This window comes from Siphateles boraxobius, unplaced genomic scaffold (assembly GCF_051911475.1).
Source record: "Siphateles boraxobius isolate OS27281-9 unplaced genomic scaffold, OSU_SipBor_1 135, whole genome shotgun sequence".
In the NCBI taxonomy this organism is placed as follows: domain Eukaryota; kingdom Metazoa; phylum Chordata; class Actinopteri; order Cypriniformes; family Leuciscidae; genus Siphateles; species Siphateles boraxobius.
The window spans coordinates 2,849-22,715 of record NW_027508739.1 but is presented as its reverse complement, the minus strand read 5'-3'; the positions used below and the strand labels follow the sequence as shown (position 1 = coordinate 22,715).

The following is a 19,867-nucleotide window of genomic DNA, read 5'->3' as shown; positions in this document are numbered from 1 at the left end:
TTTTCGTTTACGAAAATAACCTTGGTTCCAATGAGACAAAAATGTTTTGCATTGTGCCAATTTGTGTCGTTGAAGTCTCACTACAGTCCAGTTCTGAAATATGCATGTCCTGGAAATGGGAAGCCTTTGGTGCCGCTGTCTCTCTCTCTCTCTCTTCGTGGAGAGGTGAATAGGCCGATGTAGATGGCACTTTTTCTTCTACAAATTTTTCCATGATTTCTTGAAAAAGCGTACTATTGAATTTGTCAGCGCATGAAATAAAAAGAAAATGACATTGTGGGCTACACACAACACGTTAATCAAACCAATAAGTTTGAAAACAGTCGTTGCATTTTAACGTGCAGCATTGGTCAACAAATCAACAATTCCTTCATTTTTATGCAATCAGGAATTAGGGGGGAGGGCATGTAAATGTAACAAACTTATTGAACCGTGACCCCAAAACCGAGGTATATACCGAACCGTGACTTCTGTGTTCAGTTACACCCCTAATATATACATTATCAGATCAAAGAAACTATAGGCCCTTACTTGTATCTGAACACCTAGACAAGACAAGAAATCCTAACCTGGTGATACGGGTCTCCTGTTGGCCATTGGCTTCAGGCTGAGATTCCACAGGAGACTTTCTCGATGGCAGAGGGATTTTCTGAAAGGAATGTGGATCCGTTAACACAGATGCCAAAGATTCTTTTACCTGAAGGACAGACTGGCCTTTCTTAAAGATCATGTTATCATACTTTATCCACTGTGCCAGCAGCATACGCATTACAACTATTACCAAACAATGCACTGTGTATCTAATGAAATGTGGAGAATATTGAATGTGATGTCTGGGCACCAAAAACATTATTAAAATCATGACAAAACAAATAATCATCTTCTCACCTGTCCGTAGAAGTCAGCAGAAGGGGAGGAACGGGATCTTTCATGAACACACACTGTGCTGTTGAATTCCTCCAAGCCTGAGTCCAGGATGTTTTCAGCTGAACGGTATCTGCCCGTTATTCTTCTTTCCACTGGCTTTTTCTGCATGTTCCATGTAGCCTCATATTCAGCAAACGTACCGAGCCGTTGTTGCTCCTCTGTATTAAGGTCAGCATGACTTGATTTACTTTGTTTTAAGGGAGCTTGATGGATGTCTCCAATTAATCTAGTCTTTCTCTCATTGCGGTCTTCATTGGGACTGACCGGTGACTGCTTGGGAATGGGCTTTTGGAGAACTGGTTTGCAGGAACTTTCGAAGAACTTATATCGGTCTACAAATGACCCAGCTGCTTTATCCTCAACTCCTATTTTATTGATCTTGTCCGGTTCAGAGAAAGAATGTATCTTTTTATCCACGGGAAACCGTTTACGCCCCCCAATGCGGGTGACCTGCCCATTAACAGGCCCAGATCTTTTGGGAAGTTGATCCGATGCAGATTCGTTCCCAGGAAGCTCCAGGTCCCTCCTCATAAATGACGTGGCCTTCAGAACTTTGGCTTGGGCTTCCTTCAGATGATCTTTGTAAGTGTTGGTGAAGGAACCATCAGAAGATGATGTGGAGGTCTCATTAGACTTCCAGATGTCGGAGTCATCCTCAACTTCACTTGAGCAGGTCAAGGTAGCTGCACTTCTGCTTTTCTGAAGTTGATCCCTCTTCTGTTGGATCTCGTTGCGTAGAGTTGTGGCGTAGCGGTCACTCCTTCTTCCCTGTTTACCACCGATTGCATCAGTTGATTCTTGACCACCTGCTTTGGCTGTTACGATAATTTTTTCTGCCATCTTGCTCTCTTGGGCCAGAGAGTGCAACATGGGGGTCTTGTGTGGACAGATCTTGTGATCCTGCTTGCTGATCCATGGATTGTCCAAGTGTTGAATGGGCATTTGGTTATTCTGCTCCATCTGTTTTTTTGTTACGTGCCTGGAAGGCTGTGGCTTAACTCCATCTTTCTTCTTTTGAGTCTCTCTTTCCCCAGAGCTGGACTTTGAAATCACATGATTTGGTGCAGGGGACGTGGCTTGAGATGGAGGACTGATGGCCTGTTTGCTGTAACCGTTGGAGCTCTTGTTCTCAAGTAGATTGAGTTGGGGATACTTTGTCTTCACAGCTTTTTGAGAACCAACCAAGCTTCTGTCTGTAGCACCTTGAGTGGTTCCCATTTCAGACCTTCGTTCATCTCCTATCCAACCCTGCGTAGATGATTTCAGGGATGGCTGCTGGGCAGTGATGCAGTAGTAACGGAAATGAGCCTGGCCCTCATAATTGGGCTCAAATGCCATGCTAGTTCTGGCTTTGTTTCGACTGCCAGCGTTGGTGGGTAAATCTTGAAGGCTTCGGTAGTAGTTCCCAACACTCTGGGTATTTGGTGAACTTGTAGCGTTAGGGTACACAGAAAAGGGACTATCATCACTATGCTGTCTCTGATGCTGAACCTCGCAAGTAAATGGGTTCTGCCCTTGTCTTACATCAGTGCTTGACAGGGAAAGGGGTTTGGAAGGTTTTAGCTTATTTGAGTAGTCTTCAACCGAAAGATACGGCTGAAAGAAGTCCTTCTTAGGAGGTGGGTTGAAGCTGTGTCTCGCTTCACCATCCAACTGTTGGTCCACAGGTCTGCAGTGAGGTTTCTGTTGTGGATATACAGATATTCCTTCAGGGAACGATCCCACCAAGCTCTTCTCATGAACTCTGGTGGCAGTGAAACTATCACTACGCAAGGGAGGTGGAGGAGCAGGAGGATCTTGAATAGTGGTCATCTTGCTTTCAGGAATATGCCACACAGGTCTATGGTTGGATCTCCAAGTGGAGGAGAATTTGGAGCTAGCTTGCTCATCCACACTGGGACTCACTCGTCCCCCGTTGCCCATGGGGATCTGCAGGTATCTGTGGCAGTCATTGGGAACTCCAGGATCGTTGGGAACGCCTCTGTAAAAAATCCCTTCTGTGGGAGCAACACCCCGAGGTGAAGTGTGGTCAGTTGTGCCTGATAAAAACATCGGGTGATCTTCTCCACCATTGGGTTTGCTTGACGGCTGCTCTTTTGAGAAAGCGTGAGATGAGGGCTCTACACTTTCCATATTTCCCACTGAGCTATACTGGCAGGACACTTGTCGCAAATTGGTCTGTCCCCAACAGCTGGTGAATTCGTTTGTGGGTGACCTGGTAAAATACAAAGAAAATAAATGATGCTGACTGAGATTCATTTATATTCATTACATACAAACCCTCAGAATCTCACCCTGCATCATATTTTGTCTGCCAAGTGGAGTCAGGTGCAGGGCTGGGTTCAGATTTAGGGCTGTCTGTGGTGGGGTTATCTGTGGATTTAGCAGAGTGCCACGAACGGGGTCTACATGATGATTCATTCCTCCTCAAAATAAAAAATAAAAATTACATTTAAATTGTAAAATTTTCAGAAAGAGTTCTTTAGTTCAAACAGGCTTATTCTAGAAATTGTAACAGTATTTTGTACATAATTTTAGTCTACAACGGGTTAGAACTAAGGACAGATACAATTTTAAAAATAGTAATAAATAAATAAATATGAACAATTGAGAAAATAAATAAATAATAAAATAATGCATATTATATATATCTACATATAATAAATAAACATCTCTGTCTAAATGTTGGGTTACTAAAAGTCACCATTTTCACTTTTTTCACATTTTTATGAAATAAAACATACTACTAATATTAGGTGTTAAGGTGTTCAAAAACATCAGTTATCATTCAGACTATCAGGAATATTTTTGGTCTACTTTATTTGTTCCTTTTGCAGAATATAAAATCATGATAACTCATTGAGACGCTGCACAAGACGTACCCTTTGAAGTGATTTTTCCTGAAATGCATGTGAGGTGGAAAAGGAGGTGGAATACAATCAGATCAAGACAAATTATGTAAGAAACACAGGCATAATATTTGCTCAAATGTTTTTGACAAATGATCAGCACTCATCAACAAGACAGCAGGAAACACTGAAGATTCTGCACAGGTTCTAAACAAGCCAGTGAAATTGACAGCCCGATAATAAGCTTAAGCGTATAATCCCCGTCTTGCACGTGAACAGCACAGCTACAGCTAAGACGCCACATGGCAGAGGATGTGATACTCGGGTCTGGCAGGGGTGGACGGGTCGATGGGTGATAACTACAGGAGCGTACAGGGCTGGGGGTCACGAGACAGAGGCCAACAGCTCCACAATACCTCATAGAACTTCTCAAAATCTTTGTGAGAAAGTTCCTGGCCACGTGTACTTCACTTTCTGCAGGCATTGTTTGCGTTACAATATCCACCATTTTAATCTTCCTGCGCAACAGGGTAGAGAAAACACAGTATATACTGTAGATCAACTGGAGCATAAAACATATGAATTGCTAAATGTTTTTAAAAAAAGTTAATTTTTGTTAAAAAGATTATAAAATAAAATAAATATATAAATAAAATAAATACATAATAATAAATAAAAGTTATATATAAAAAAAATAAAATAATGTGGTATATAAAAATATATGCGTGTAGTAAATCCTTAATTCACTTAAGTGAAAAAAAAAAAAGTCCTGAACCAGATAAATAAATTGTAAATTCACTCAAAATTATGTTGAAGTTGAGTTAAATGACTTTAACCATGACTTAAATTTTGAAAGGTGAAATTGAGTTTTTTCATGAAAAGTATTACAATCATGCTAATTTATACAAAAAATTCATGATCCAAATCATTAACCAAAACGCAGATACAGGATTGATTGATCCAGCCCTACTGTAGTCACAGACTTATTATCATTAACTAAAACTAAAGCCAAAACCATAAAAAAAGTAAACTTAAATAAACATTAATTGAAATTAATAAAAATATTAGAAAACCTAAACCTATTTTATTTCAGCTTAGTAGGGCAACATTTCAAATTTTGGAATAGCTAAATAAACAATTATTTAAAAAAATAAAAATTAACAATTAATGTTTAGTTTAAGTTGCAGCACTAAAATAACTAAACCTAAATAAACTAAAACGTAATAGATCTATACAAAATAAATTAAAAAACCATACAAGATAACTAAAATTATTTTTTTTATTTAAAAACAGAAAACATAAAAATCAAATCTAATTCAAAATATTAACAAAAACTATAATATAGTATATTAACGATCCTAAAACAACACTGATTAGTCATCATAAAGCCCTGTCTATTGCCATAGATTTATTATTTTGCTGTATTACACAATGTAATGAATGTGTAATATCATCACTCCTACTGTATTGATAACATAAAACCAGAACTCATTTACAGTCGGCTCAGGGTAACCGGGGTAAAGCCATGTTTCCGGATGGACGGGGTCACCATATGCCCGCCGAACAACAGAGCAGCAAATGCATGCGATAAATGGGAGCTTAGCCATTCAATCTGTCACAAAGGGAGATGTGTAGCTACACATTCTTCCCAATCTGTTGTCTGTCTGAGAGGCCAATTCATCACATCAGTTCACAGCCATTCAGAATAATGACCGATATGCTGGATCAACACTTATATGGAGTGTTTAAAAGTTCATTATTGCACCATTATTCAATATTCACTTGGTTTATCTAATCAGATCAAACTGAGGTGACAAAGATGAGAATGACTCTATCAGGTCAATTAAAAACAAATGACCAATGGTGAAATTGTTAAGAAGATAGAAAAAGGTGCAAGAACATCCTTAAGCTGAAAGAAACGTCTCAGACAGAAAGAAAAAAACACATTAAAAAGAGTGTAACCATCTGCAAAACTGACTGTAACGTCAATTAGAAGACTAATCTTGTGTCGTATCAAACTAAATTCCTGCTTAAGTAGTTTTATCACATTAAAATGCGCATACAGGACTCGATAAGCGGTATCGAAATAGGTGTGTCTTATCGAATTCGTGGTTCATGGAAATTTGGACCATACCTGAGATCCAGTTTCTATTCATTGACCTTCCCGATGTTATCAAATGACGTTAGAAAACAGTTCATCGTTGTGACGCGATCGGATCTCGGATGTCATATTGCTTTAGCAAAGCAGCATTTAAATGCCAATCTACGAGGATTATCTCAAGATCTGTGCGTCGTGTTATATTTGTGTTCGGGGTCGTTTGAATCGAGAACACCTGCTCAAAATAAATGTATGGTTTACTAATGCTTGATGAAGCTACAAACCAAAACGTGGCCTATAAGCTGCATGTGTATACTATTTACATGTACTTGGTATTGTTTGGTCTCTCCCTGAAACAATTATGCTTGTTGTATTCTGCTACTTAAGACCATTTCGACACTTTATGACACAAAACTGTTTTTTTGTGTCTGATGCTTAACAACAGATTACATGTTTATTTTCAATTTAGGCAAATATTTTCAGCTATTTTGACCGATAATGCCTTTTTTAGCTGTCGAAATTTGCATCCCTAATTTTATTTTAGTAACTTTTGTTGTCAATTTAAAAATAATCCATTACTTTACTAGTTACTAGTAAAAAGTAATCTGATTACGTATCTCATGTTACTTGTAACCCAACACTAATGATAAATGCATTACCACAAACAGTACGACAACAGACAACAGATGCTGTCAAATAGCCAAACTTTACTTACCCCAGTTTCTTGACCTGGTTTAAACCAGAAAAAGCGTTTGGTTCAACATCAGGAGCTTCATTAATGCATTGACTTTGCTTGGCTGCATATTTTTCCAGCCAGTTGCATATCTCCAATGCTTGTTAAGATGTATGGACACATCTTTATTCTCTAGGCATGTGTGGAAAGACCTCCACTGCGTCTACAACTAAAAGCTAATGTAGGTTAAGCGTCTGGCCTTTAACCCATATATGATGAAAACACAAGTATGATGCAACCGCACAGCCTGAAACGACACAAACAGTGAGTATCTGTCTTCTGGCACGTCCCAGTCAATCGCAGATTTCCTTGAGGGATTACAGACGTTTGGGACAGGGCAGGGCGTTTGGGACAGGGCAGGGCGATGAGTATTATAGTAACATGCTACCAAATCTGCTTATCTAATTGGCTGAAGGTCTATCAAATATCATGAGCAAATAAAAGCAGGACTATGGACAAATAACATTAGTACCAATTAACTGAAATATGGAAAAATAAACATTTTAAATAGCTAAATAGTAATAAATAAATATTAACAATTAATTAATGAAAAAATAACAATTAATAAATATATGCTAAGTAAAAATTTTAAATACAGCATTTTTCCGTATTAAAAACTAGCCCTCTGTCTAAATGTTATATATGTCACCATATTCAGAAATTCAAAAAATTATGTGTATTATTAAAGAATAAAATGCAAACTTTCTATGAAATAAAATCAATGCTAATAATTAGTTAAAGGGGTTAAGAAAGCACCAGTTATTATTCAGATTTTAGAATATCAAGAATATTTCTGCTGTAAGAGATCAGTTTTTTTCTTTAATTAGACAGATGGCTGATATATTATTAATATTAATATTGGATATTATTTTTAATATTGGAAAAGCTTGCCGAAGTTCCTTAGTTTTTGCTCGATACTTGAGTAACAATGGGTCTCTTTCACCAATAATTGCGTGGATTATATCACATTTGTACGCAACTTCTTACGAAAAGGTACACGAAAAACGTTTCCGCCTAATTCACAACACGTTCGTACACACATGAATTTGTTCTTAACATCGTTCTGATATTAGTGAATTTGTGATTCTATACAAAATAAAGTATTCTAAATGAGTGCACGAGGTTAGTCATTTGCATAAAACACCCAAACCATCTCCATATAAGGGCTTTCCGCACACGTTTTTCTCACAGCCTTTCTCATCTCATCTCATCTATTATCGCTCATGCACAATATGTATTATCACAATTAATGCAACATGGTTCAATATAATTTAAGTCGTATTAGGATGAACCATAACTTCTTGGCACGTTATAAGGCCGTACAGAGTAAGTGCTTTTTGCGCACGTGTGGATTCAGTTGTTCCTATATTTTTTCGTACATTTAGAATACATTTTATTACGAATTTTTTAAGTGAATCATGATTTGTTCTTAAAATCATTTGTACACACATTTCACACACAAATTTGTGCATACGCATGCTTAGTGATTTAGACCCATAGTTTTTTGCAGAACCAAGATATCTGTTGTTGTTGCCTCAGGTGTTGCGTAGCGTGTTTGTTATTTTGGGGGCGGAGCAATGAAGGGAGGGGTGTGTGTTTGAATGTTGATTTCAAAAAAGTCAAACACTTATAACTCTTGCAGTGTTTGACATGGAAATTAACAGTGTTGGGAAAGTTCACTTTCTACATGAACTAGTTCAAAGTTCAGTTCACAAATTTTAAAATGAACTAGTTCAGTTCATAGGTCATACTTTAAAATTTTGAACTAGTTCACTTTTTTCCATATGTTGCTGTTCACAGACACCAGAATGAACCAGTTCACAGTAACGTTCATCAGGCAGTAATACAGTATGTTCAGTTCACTTTCGCACAAAATATGATCGAGTTCATGAACTATCGTTCAATGAACGCGTTCAGGCACAACACTAGAAATGAATATGACAATGTTGATATGCTTGGTCTTGGCGAGACAGATCTGCAACGCTCCTGCTGCTGTTATTGCCGAGCATGAATGACCCATTAATATAGCGTCCATGAACGACCCGTAAATATAGCGTACATGAATGACCTGTAAATATAGCGTACATGAATGACCCTAGCAGATCTATACAGGTGGAGCTGGGGAAGGAGAAGGGTTTCTGAAAGCGCGCTCACGAAATGCTGACGAAGTATTTGAAGGCTGAGCAACGAGCTCATTGGCTACTGATACAGCAGGAACCAATCAGCTGCGCCCTATAGAAAATGATGTGATTGCAAGCAGATTGAGCTACGGACCAATCAGCCTGCGCCATCTAGAGTTTTATGACAAAACTTTGCATTTCCAAGAAATCGCTTACTGCACCTTTAACAGCTCGTTGAACTGTCCGTTAGCTGAGTCACCGTTCACAACCCAGTGATTAACCTGGACTGAAGCCTGAATAGAGGCAGACAGACACACAACAATAGAAAGTGCCGTGATGATCATCAACAGGATTACGGCTCACACAGGCCACAGAGAGCCAGCGAGAGAGCGGATAGATCCATACTATAAACAATACAATCATTTCAATCCACAAACTGTAAAAAAACTACTGTAATGTAATTTTAACTGTAAAAGACTGAGAAAATGCAACCCGTCAAGTGGACATTTCATTAAAATACTGTTAAATGTACCGTTTTTGGTGCAGTGAAAAACATAAATTAACATTTTTCAGAATTTTCCATTAAAATAACTAGTTATTTGTCCTAAATGACACTATACACTATGCATTTATACACTATGTACTTATGCACTATGTCCTCAACTGTGTAGTATGGACTTTATAATGTCATTTTTTTCATTAATTTGAGTGCATGAAGTGTCCAACATTCCACACTTTGTTTTTTCGGATAATTAAGTGGATCATCCAGGTATTTAAAGTGCACTTTTTTGGGGGGAAATTTTCAGTGTGACTTTGAACACACACAAATCACACTATTTATACTATAAAACGACATAGAAGAGTGCATAAGTAAGCAAATTTAAGCAATTTAGACTTATTTGTTATGTACATTAGGCTTTTGTGTTCCATCTTATGTTGTTATGAATGTTTAATCCAGTATTTTGCAGTTGTGTGTGTTACCATAATGGCGTTTTGTATATGTGGTTATGACACTGTGAATCTTTACTTCAGCTTGTGGAAATATACTTCTCATCATGTTTCTTTCTCTTTATGTCTTTCTGTTTTTAATGTGTTTGTCAGTATTACATAAAGGTAATAAACAGATTTTAATAATGAAGTATATTAACATTATTTAATTTAAGGGAATATACATTTTTACTGTAAATTTAAGTTCTAGCTAATGGGATTTTTACAGTAAAGTTCTTGCCACTGGTTTTTTTTTTTTGTTGTTGTTGTAAATCTCAGTTTTTTTACAGTAAATTTCTGATCTGCAGCAGATTTTAGCTAATCAATACGCCTATACTTTTCAATCTTGAGTCTTGAATCTGCAAAATTCAGAGATACTAATTATATCCTTTCGTATCTAAATCTCATGAGATGCTCTCCACTATCCTTTTACAGCTCTATACTCTTACTGTATTGTCAACTATTGTGTCTATTTTTTTATATCTTCTTCCCTAAAGCATTTAAGGAGAATCATCTGAGCCAAAAGTGAATAAATAAATAAAATAAATCAAACATAACTGAGAACTCCTCTTCCAAAAGGTTCTCTAACCAACTCCTGAAAACAAAACCTCCAAATGAGATCAGCTCCTGCAGTTTCTCTAAATACGGCTGCGTCTCAAATCCCTGAGCTTCATCAGCCCTCGTCAAACCCGCTCATGATGTAACAGGTGTCACGGCAAACGAGGACAGTCCGAGACGACGGGACACGAGACCACGATCAAACACGTACAGTCCAGGGCCATTATACTGCACTAAAACTAAAACCATAAATTAATAATAACAATTATTAATCATTCGTCACTTGAAATTAAGTAAACGTAACTGAAATAAAATAAAATGTTAAAAAAAATTATACTTATTTTATCTCAAGCCTGTCATTTTCAATCAGTTTAACGTGATAAAACAACTAAAATTTAAATTAAAATTCATTATAAAAGCTAAATAGGCATTAAATGAAAATTACTTTAAATTACTTAAAATAAACGTTTTATTATTTTCATTTAGTTTAACTTGATGTAATACCGAAATAAAAATTCATATAAACTAAAAAGACGTTTTAAAAACACAAAGAAATTACAAAAAACACAACAAGACTACTAAAACGAAAATGAAAAAATGGGAAACCTAAAACTACTTAATAAATATTATTATATTATTAAATAAAAATTACTTAAAAATATTAATAAAAACTATAATAGCTTCTCAATTATACTAAAATAACACTGATCTAGAGCTTAAAATGTCAAATATCTGACATCAAGTTTTCTGTCATTTTGTCGAACTTATAGTTAAATAAAGATGTAATTATTATGGATAACACTTTATTTTAAGGTGACGTAGTTACACATTACTACATGTACTTACTATAGAAATAACAGTAAATTATGCATAATTACAAGTAATTAACCCAGAGCCAAACCCTAACACTATAGTAAGTACAAGTAGTTAATTAATATTAATCAGTACTTAACTGAGTAAGTACAATGTAACTACATCACCTTAAAATAGAGTAAACATTATGCATCATGTAGATGTGTACATAAAATAATTACTATATTGTTTGTGACCATCACAAATCAATATATGGATATCATAAACGTAGATGTTTACATGTTACATACAAAAGTAAACTATAAACCAAACATATGCATTACACGCATCATTACAAACAGCCCTTGAGATGTAAAAGAGCAGATACCTGTTGATCTGTATCTAGCAGTGTTTCCATCTTCATAGTGGAATGTGTTCAGAGTTCAGTCTGTGTGCTTTACTATGAGTCCAGAGACCAAAACACGAGCTCACGGCCAGCAGCCAATCACAGCGCGCCAAACAAACTCACCTAGGCAATGGACTCATCCATCTCTCCAACCACAGGGGGAGATTATCATCATGGTGAAAAAACACAGATATCATGAATCTGGACTGGAATGACACCAGCAGTCTCATATGCAACACATCTCTAGAATTAAAGTGCAAAAAAATAAAATAATAATAATCAAACATAGTTTTATCTGGTTGCAGGTGAATGTGTGTGTGGTGTTGTTTTCCTCCTGGTAAACCTCTGCTGTGTGAGTAATTGGATTCAGGGATCAGCCGACATCGGCTCAGAACTGGACACAACTCTGATGTTGTAGTTTTGATCAAATTGATTTCATTTTTTAAATTTTATAAAATGCTTTTGCATTACTGTACTTAGCAGTTTGGCCCACCTCAAAAAGTCGGACAAAGACACTACAAGTTTCAGATATACCCTAAAAGAAAGTGCAATAAAAATAAATAGGTGCTATAAAGCCAGAATAAAAACTGTTGTTTCAGTCTTGTTTTTGTAATTTGATCATATTTGATTTAAACTGTTTTAAACAATTGTTTTAAATAAAGTTGACATTTTGCAAACTCTCAATAGTCTCAAAAGAATTTGGATAACCAAGTCACTTAAAAATTCCTGAGTTTCTTTTGCATTAGATGCAACAAATCAAAACAACTTTCATTTATTGCATAGAAAGATGCACAAAACGTTCTGCCTTTTTGTCAGATTTTTGTTTGTTGAAAATGAAGACAAAATGTTATTAATTTGTTAACTAAAGTAAATACACACACACACACACACACACACACACACACACACACACACACACAGACACACACACACACACACACACACACACACACACACACACACTACTTATAATAACCAGAACTTATTTTATTTCAGCTCATTTATTTTTAACTTCAGTAACTTGATGCACTAAAATAACTCTAAAACTGAAAGAAAAATTAATAAAAGCTATATAGAAATGACAAAAGCAACAAAATTACTTAATTAGTATTTTAAAAAAAATAATGAAAACAGAAAATATAAAAATAAAAACTAATTCAAAATATTAATCATAATAGTATCTCAATGATTCTAAAATAGTGGAACATGTCCATCGTTGAGCTGTTTGTGCACACTGATAAAGACACACTGAAGTGTGCATACGATGGACACTTTACTATCCCACGAGGCCACGTGAGACGATTTATGAATAACAAATGATAAATGACTGACAGCATGGCGGATGTAGTCCGTCCAGATTACAATCATACTACACACATTCATACTATATAGAACGTACTTTTTTAGCAACCATTAAGTAATTACTTATTCAAGTACCTACTCGAGAGAATGCACTTTCAGAAGCAGCCATGATCTGATGCAATGATTTTTAGAGATTTTAAACACCACTAGATGGCGCTGTAGGGCCTTAAATGCTCTGATGGGGCGACAAAGGGAATGTAACACTGACCAATAACTGATGTGTTTATGTAAAGTATGCATGAATAAAATTGACCAAATAAAGTTGCTCCGTAACAATAACATGCTCTAAATAATATTGAGAGGATCTCTGTCGTGTCCAACTACAGATTTTGGGTAGGAAGCATTAGACAAATCTCTACACAGCATTATGGGTGAGGATTGTTTTAGTCTCATCGCCTCATCATGCATATAAACTCCCTGATGTAGAGAAACACTGACCCAAAGATCCCAGTCCTGCACATGAAGCCCAGCAGAGCCGTGTCGACACACAATGGCCGACCCATGGGCCTCTTTTGTGGGACGGCGTGCACCAGCACACAATGATGACGCCACTTTTGTTCCACACTGTCAAATAATGTAGTCACATATTCACAAATGTCATGCTGATTTCTGCCGTAACGCCTGGAACCAACACAGGCTGGAGACGGAAAGCTCACACGACTGCTCCTGCTTGTTTCTGTGTCTTTGCGCTTTAGTTTTAACCAAACACTACATACAAAATACAACAAACTATGCATGACAAAGAGAAATCAACATTATCAATATTTTTTTAAAAAGTAGTATTTTCTCTGACTGGTTACTTTGGTGTTGCTATGCATTTGCTAGGATGCTAGAATGCTCTGGGTGGTTGCCAGAGTGTTGCTATGCAGTTGTCAGAATGCTATGGGTGGTTGCCAGGGTGTTGCAATGCAATGCATTTGCCAGGATGCTCTTGTGGTTGCCAGGGTGTTGCTATGCATTTGATAGGATGCTCTTTGGTTGTCAGGGTGTTGCTATGCACTTGCTAGGATGCTCTGGTGGTTGCCTGGGTGTTGCTAGGCATTTTCTAGGATGCTCTGTGTGGTTGCCAGGGCATTGCTATGTAGTTGCTTGAGTGCACTGAATGGTTGCTAGGGTGTTGCCATGCATTTTCTAGCATACTAGAATGTTGCCAAGCAGTTGTCAGGATTCTCTTGGTGGTTTTCAGGGTGTTGCTATGCAATTGCTAGGATGATCTGTGCGGTTGACCGTACGTTGCAATGCATTTGCTAAGATGCTCTATGTGGTTGTCAGGGTGTTACTATGAATTTGCTAGGATGCTAGAATGCTCTGTGTGGTTGCCAGGGTGTTGCTATGTATTTGCTAGGATAATCTTGTGGTTGCCAGGGTGTTGCTATGTATTTGCTAGGATAATCTGTGGATGCCAGGGTAATGATATGCATTTATAGGATGATCTGTGAGGTTGCCAAGGTGTTGCTATGCAGTTGTTAGGGTGTTCTGGGTGGATTCACCCTGCCTGTGCAAAAAGTCAAAATGTATTTTTAATAGTGTCATTTATGGGATGAATTCTTGGTTAAAAACTTGTTTAAACCAGTTTAAGAAATACACTCAGGCCTAAATTTTGTCCTTGAAGGAAGAGGATACAACTGTAACTACCATATTAATCCAACTACTTGCTGACTAAAGCACTCCAGTCAGATAGGAACATCTTAAAAATATCTGTAAGGTTGTGTGATATTCACAGTGCGACTTTTATTTCCAGACAGGGATATAATCGCAGCGAATTCCTTCTATCAGACGCTAAGGTGGAACTCAACACCACGGCTCAGCAACAATAAACACAGAGCAAACATTGTGGTTTGGCAGAAGTATCAATCATAAACACGTCAGCATAACTACGAAATCTCAGAGGAAACCCAGTATGCTTCAGTTCAGATCCAGATTTAAATTCATAGATAATGTGTGAATCAAATGTAAGGAATTTTCTTAAATACGGAATGAAATTGAAACTGACACTATTTTTTGGTCTTATTATGAACAATTCATCAGTGTATAATTATGTATTTGAAGTACATTTTTGACCTCGTAATCTTTAATCCAAATGCAACACTTACTTTTCACAATATAATCAACAGCCGACAGATCAATTCCAAGTCTCACCGTGTATTTTTTCATTAGCTCACTTTCATTAGCTCAATAGTTTATTAGCTCACTAAACGCAAAACTTTTGTTACTTCAGCGGTTGTTATACCGCTGGATGGCGCGATTGACCAATCAGAATCAAGTATTCCCCAGAGCCGTGTAATAATTATGTATATTCTGCCAGTGTCTCTATGACAGGTGGTTGGAGGAGACGTCAATTAACTAGCAAAGCAAATGAACCATCAAACCAGGTCAGTGTTGATGTTACGTGGAATCCTACCGTTTTATTCCCAGAGAGAGCGTCTTATGTGAGCGTTTAACCAGACAAATGGCCTCCAGTCTGTAACCGCTGAGAAGAACTGAGTTAACGCTGACTATCTGATCCCCGATCTGCACTCGACCCAGCGCCGCTCCACTTCCGTCCTCCACCTAAACAAACAAACACAACGAGTTTAAAACAAACATCAGCATCCAAAAGAAACATCTATATCTGCTTTACCGCAGACGTCACTTCACTGCAAGAGTCAAACCCCTGATAACAGAACCAGGGATAAATAAAACCTCATCTTGGACACGTCTACGGTTATTTATGGAATATCTGTTTGCAACTTCCATGTTGGGAAGGATGTGGTTTGTGTTTCTGCCGATTGGAGATCTGCTGGAAGTTCTGCTTAGGAATGATACGTGACAGGAAAAATGAAGTCAACAACATGTATTCCCCCAAAAAACAATAATCTGGGTTCCATTATAATGGTTTAATTTAATGTAATAAAAATAATAAACAATACTTTAATACCAATCATATATATTTTACCAAATAATTCACAGTGTTAATACTTTAATAATTAATAAAATGTATGAATTTAACTTTTTGATTTTGTATTATATTTCAATATTTTATTATTTAGAATTAAACCATTAAAACAGAATTAATAAAATTTAAAAGATTTTTTGGAGATAAATAAAACAGATTTCATGCGGCCCTATTTTTGTCAAGACGAATGTAATGTTAATAAATGTTTAAAATGTATTAATTCAGCTAATTAGACATGCTTTTTGATGTTTTATTATATTTTTAATATATTATTATTTTTCATTTAATTTAATAAAACAAATTAAAAAGTATAAAATAAATACATACACATAATTTGATTAAAATAAATAAATAATACAATATATTAAAATAATTAAATAATACAATTTGATGAAATACAAAAATTTGACAAATAAATATTACATCTAGCAATAGTGGTAGAAAAATGTAAAAAAAAAAAAAGTATCTTCAAATTAATATTTACACATGCAAATGATAATAATATTAGATTAAATTAAGCAAATGATAATAATTTTAATACAGATTAAATAAAATAAATAAAAATTTGTAAAAAGTATATCTAATTACATAAATACTTAGGTTAAAAGAAATACAATAAATTAAATGTATATAATTAAATTAAATTAAATAATAAACTATAATTAAATTAAATTAAATAATAAAACAAAAACTGAGCACAAGATACATAAATAATACAGTACAGTACTTTAATGATTAGGGGGAAAAAACCTTAATGTAATCAAATAGAAACTAAGATTTTTTTATAAAAAAGTAATATTATACACATATTCATCATGTTAATTCTTCACAGTATGTATTGAGTCTTCATACATTATTTAAACCATTCAAACAGAATCCATAAATCAGAAAATACAGAATCTGGGATATAATTAAAAAGATTTCATAGAGTTCTATTTTAGGCATGTTTTGTTTATATGTGACTCAGAAAGTCAATCCATAGTTTAATTCAGAAAACAGCATTAGACGAGGCCTTGTTTTCAGACCAACATCAACCCTACAGGACCATGATGAGGACAGGACATGAACAAAGACCTAATCACTCAACCAAACCACCCATGAGAGTCAGTGTAACGTCTATCAGCTGGAAACCCGAGCGCTGCACTTAAATATTCAGGAGCTTGAAACTTTAGATTACAGCTCGTTTCACATCCCACAAAGTCCAAAGCAGCTGATTTCAGATCAGTTTGTAATCTTGATTTGTAAGGTTTCAGATCGTCCACATTCAGTAGTGCTCACACATGTGACCTCGTGGTTTTGGCAGTGAAAGTGGCTCAGGATTCACAAACACTTGATTGAAATCTTGACTAACTCCAGATTATCTTTATAATTCACATTAAAATAAGCAATGCTGAAGAATTACACAAGAATATGTTTACAGGAAATTACAGAAAAAAATGTTAGGAATTTTAATTAGATCTTTTGTTTATTTGTTGCAGTTTAATCCACAAGGGCCAAAACTCCAAAAATAGACAAATGAAATGAACAAATGCTGTAATGGCACAAAACGGGTGAAAATATATAAATTGTGATTTTAATTTAAAATGCTTTTTTTTCTTTTTTTTTTTAAGCTTTGCTGTGCTTTTTTGTGGGGCTGCACAACTTAGTGATTATTTATCAATATGAGCATAAAAAATAATAACTGTTATTGTTTTATATTTTTTTATATAATTATAATTCATAATAATAAATTAATATCATTTATAAAAATAATATATATTATTGTTATTAAATGAAATAAAATATTACTAGAAAAAGAAAAGAAAAAAGGTATTTAATAAAAATAATATACATTTTATTTTTAATTTCACAATACTTAAAATTTAGTCTTAATTTCTTCATTGTAAAACGTTAAAAACCATCAACCAGCCATTTTGGTGGAAGTGCACAGGAAATGTATGTGTGAGTGTTACATGTCAAGTGTGTTTGTGTAATACTTAGACACTTCTAATGCAATGATTTTGTGCAATGAAGTGTGACTATAGTGTTCATTTACCTTTCAGTGACCCAGGTTTATTAACAAAACGACAAAAACATCATGTGTTTGCTAAAGTCGGCATGAAATTTTGTTAATGCATGATCTTACCGTCAGCAATTATCCTTATATGTTTTATTTATAATTTTTTTTATTTAAAATGTTTTGAGCTAATAATATTTAATCAAAATGTCATAACTGGACCTTGTTGATTCCCATGCTGATGACATATGCAGGATTCAACAATCATTTAGTGTGCTTAAGCCCCGCCCCCTGCGTGCACCTGCTCATCTGCATACACCTGAGTGCCACGCCCACATCTCAACATCCAATCAACCATGGTGTATATGGTGTATCATATAATGGGGTCATATTTTTAACCCAAACACACAATAAAGAGAAGGGATGTTCAGTAAGACAGTAACATAAAGAACATTGACATAAAAATGTTGAGATTTCCACAGCTTTGCACCAATTTTTCAATCAACATGTACAGATCCAAAAAGTCCACGGTGTTCAAATTGTAAGCACAATAAATCCAGTTTTTCAGAATACAAATGACTCTAACTAAAAATACATGGCGATACCATGGTACAGAATCAGACGGTAATACTATGGTGCCTTAATGCAGAGGTTTTCAAACTGGGGTCCAGTGGATTTTTTTTTTTTAGAAAAACATTGAAGAAAAATGGTATAATAATAAAAATAACACAAACAAATACTGTAATTAAATACATAAATAATTGTGTTATAATATATATATATATATATATATATATATATATGATACAATACATTAATATATAAATGTATTTTTATAAAATAGTTAAAAAATTAAATATTACATAAATAAGTAGACAACAAAAATTTTACTAAAATAAATAATAGGCAACATCAGTAGTAGTGAGTATATTTATAATTAATTTTTACACGTAAATAATAAATTAATTAAAATTAAAAATAATGAAAAGTATATTAAATTATTAAAAAAATACATACATCGATTAAAAGAAATACATATGAATATATTAAAATAAATTAAAATGGTATTAATATTAGTATATTATTGTATTTCATATATTAAACCCATATAATTAAATTCAATAATAAAACACAACAAAAACTAGACATTATACATATAAAAGTTTTTTTACGTAACCTAATTTATATTTTAAGTTATATTTTACACATAGGCCTTTCTATCATATTATTTTCCCACAGCATTATTCACTTGGTGTTGTCTTGAGAGGTGAAAATATAGCTGCCTTTCTAATGTCAGTAATTGATTATCATATCAAAGCACAAAAGTACTCCAGGGTATGCGTATCTGGAATATCAGCATAGGTGTGTGTGTGTGTGTGTGTGTGTGTGTGTGTGGATTATAATGCGATGAACTGAAGAAGTACCTTGGTAACGACGAGCGGCTCGTGATACTCCAGTCCTCCTCTGAGAGTGAACCCCCACGGCGAGCCTCCACTCAGCTGTAACTCCAGCAACTCCACATCTTCTCCTCCATCATCCCTCTCTTCTTCCAGATGCTCTCCTGCTGAAACTTCACAATCTCCTCTGGTGTTCACAACGACGACTTCCATGACGCCTCCAGTCCAGAAACTCCTCATTCGCCTGTGTGAGACAAACTCAGGTAAAGCTGACAGGAGCAGCTGCTATCTCGCATTTTTGCATAATCTCGACTTTAAAATGTGTTTTCAGCGAGAATAAAAACGTGAGTCAACAAAAACACCCGAGCTCAAGATATCCTGCATGAATGTATGAATCCAGCGGCGTGTTTGCGTCGTGAATGTAGTTTGAGCTGAAACTGTTGAACATGATCAAACTCTATTAGGATGAGAAGAGCAGCGCCACCTGTTGATCAGAGTCTGACAAACACATCGACTTCCCTTATTCTCAAGCATTGTTTTATTGTTCAAAAAATGTGTTTTTTAAATAATATCAGAATAGATGCAAGTATAACGGTGCAATTCCATATACAATATTTAACATTTATTGAATATATTTTTTTAGGCTTATTTATTTGACCAAACCTACAACAACAGATACATAAATATATAGGTGCATACATACAAAT

At 35.2% G+C, this 19,867-nt stretch overlaps 1 protein-coding gene across 1 annotated transcript in view; it reads right to left on the bottom strand.

Annotated features, from left to right (window-relative positions):
* The window catches only part of LOC143737979 (protein Shroom2-like), a 30,677-nt gene extending 11,089 nt beyond the window's left edge, over positions 1-19,588 (bottom strand). The window contains exons 1-5 of the mRNA XM_077229799.1: positions 19,188-19,588; positions 15,234-15,382; positions 3,222-3,353; positions 889-3,142; positions 570-649 (exon numbers count right to left, since the gene is read on the bottom strand). Of these exons, the coding sequence (XP_077085914.1) occupies positions 570-649; positions 889-3,142; positions 3,222-3,353; positions 15,234-15,382; positions 19,188-19,400 (2,828 nt within the window). The 5' untranslated portion in view covers positions 19,401-19,588. The remainder of the gene's footprint in view (positions 1-569; positions 650-888; positions 3,143-3,221; positions 3,354-15,233; positions 15,383-19,187) is intronic.
* Between the last annotated feature and the right edge of the window lie 279 nt (positions 19,589-19,867).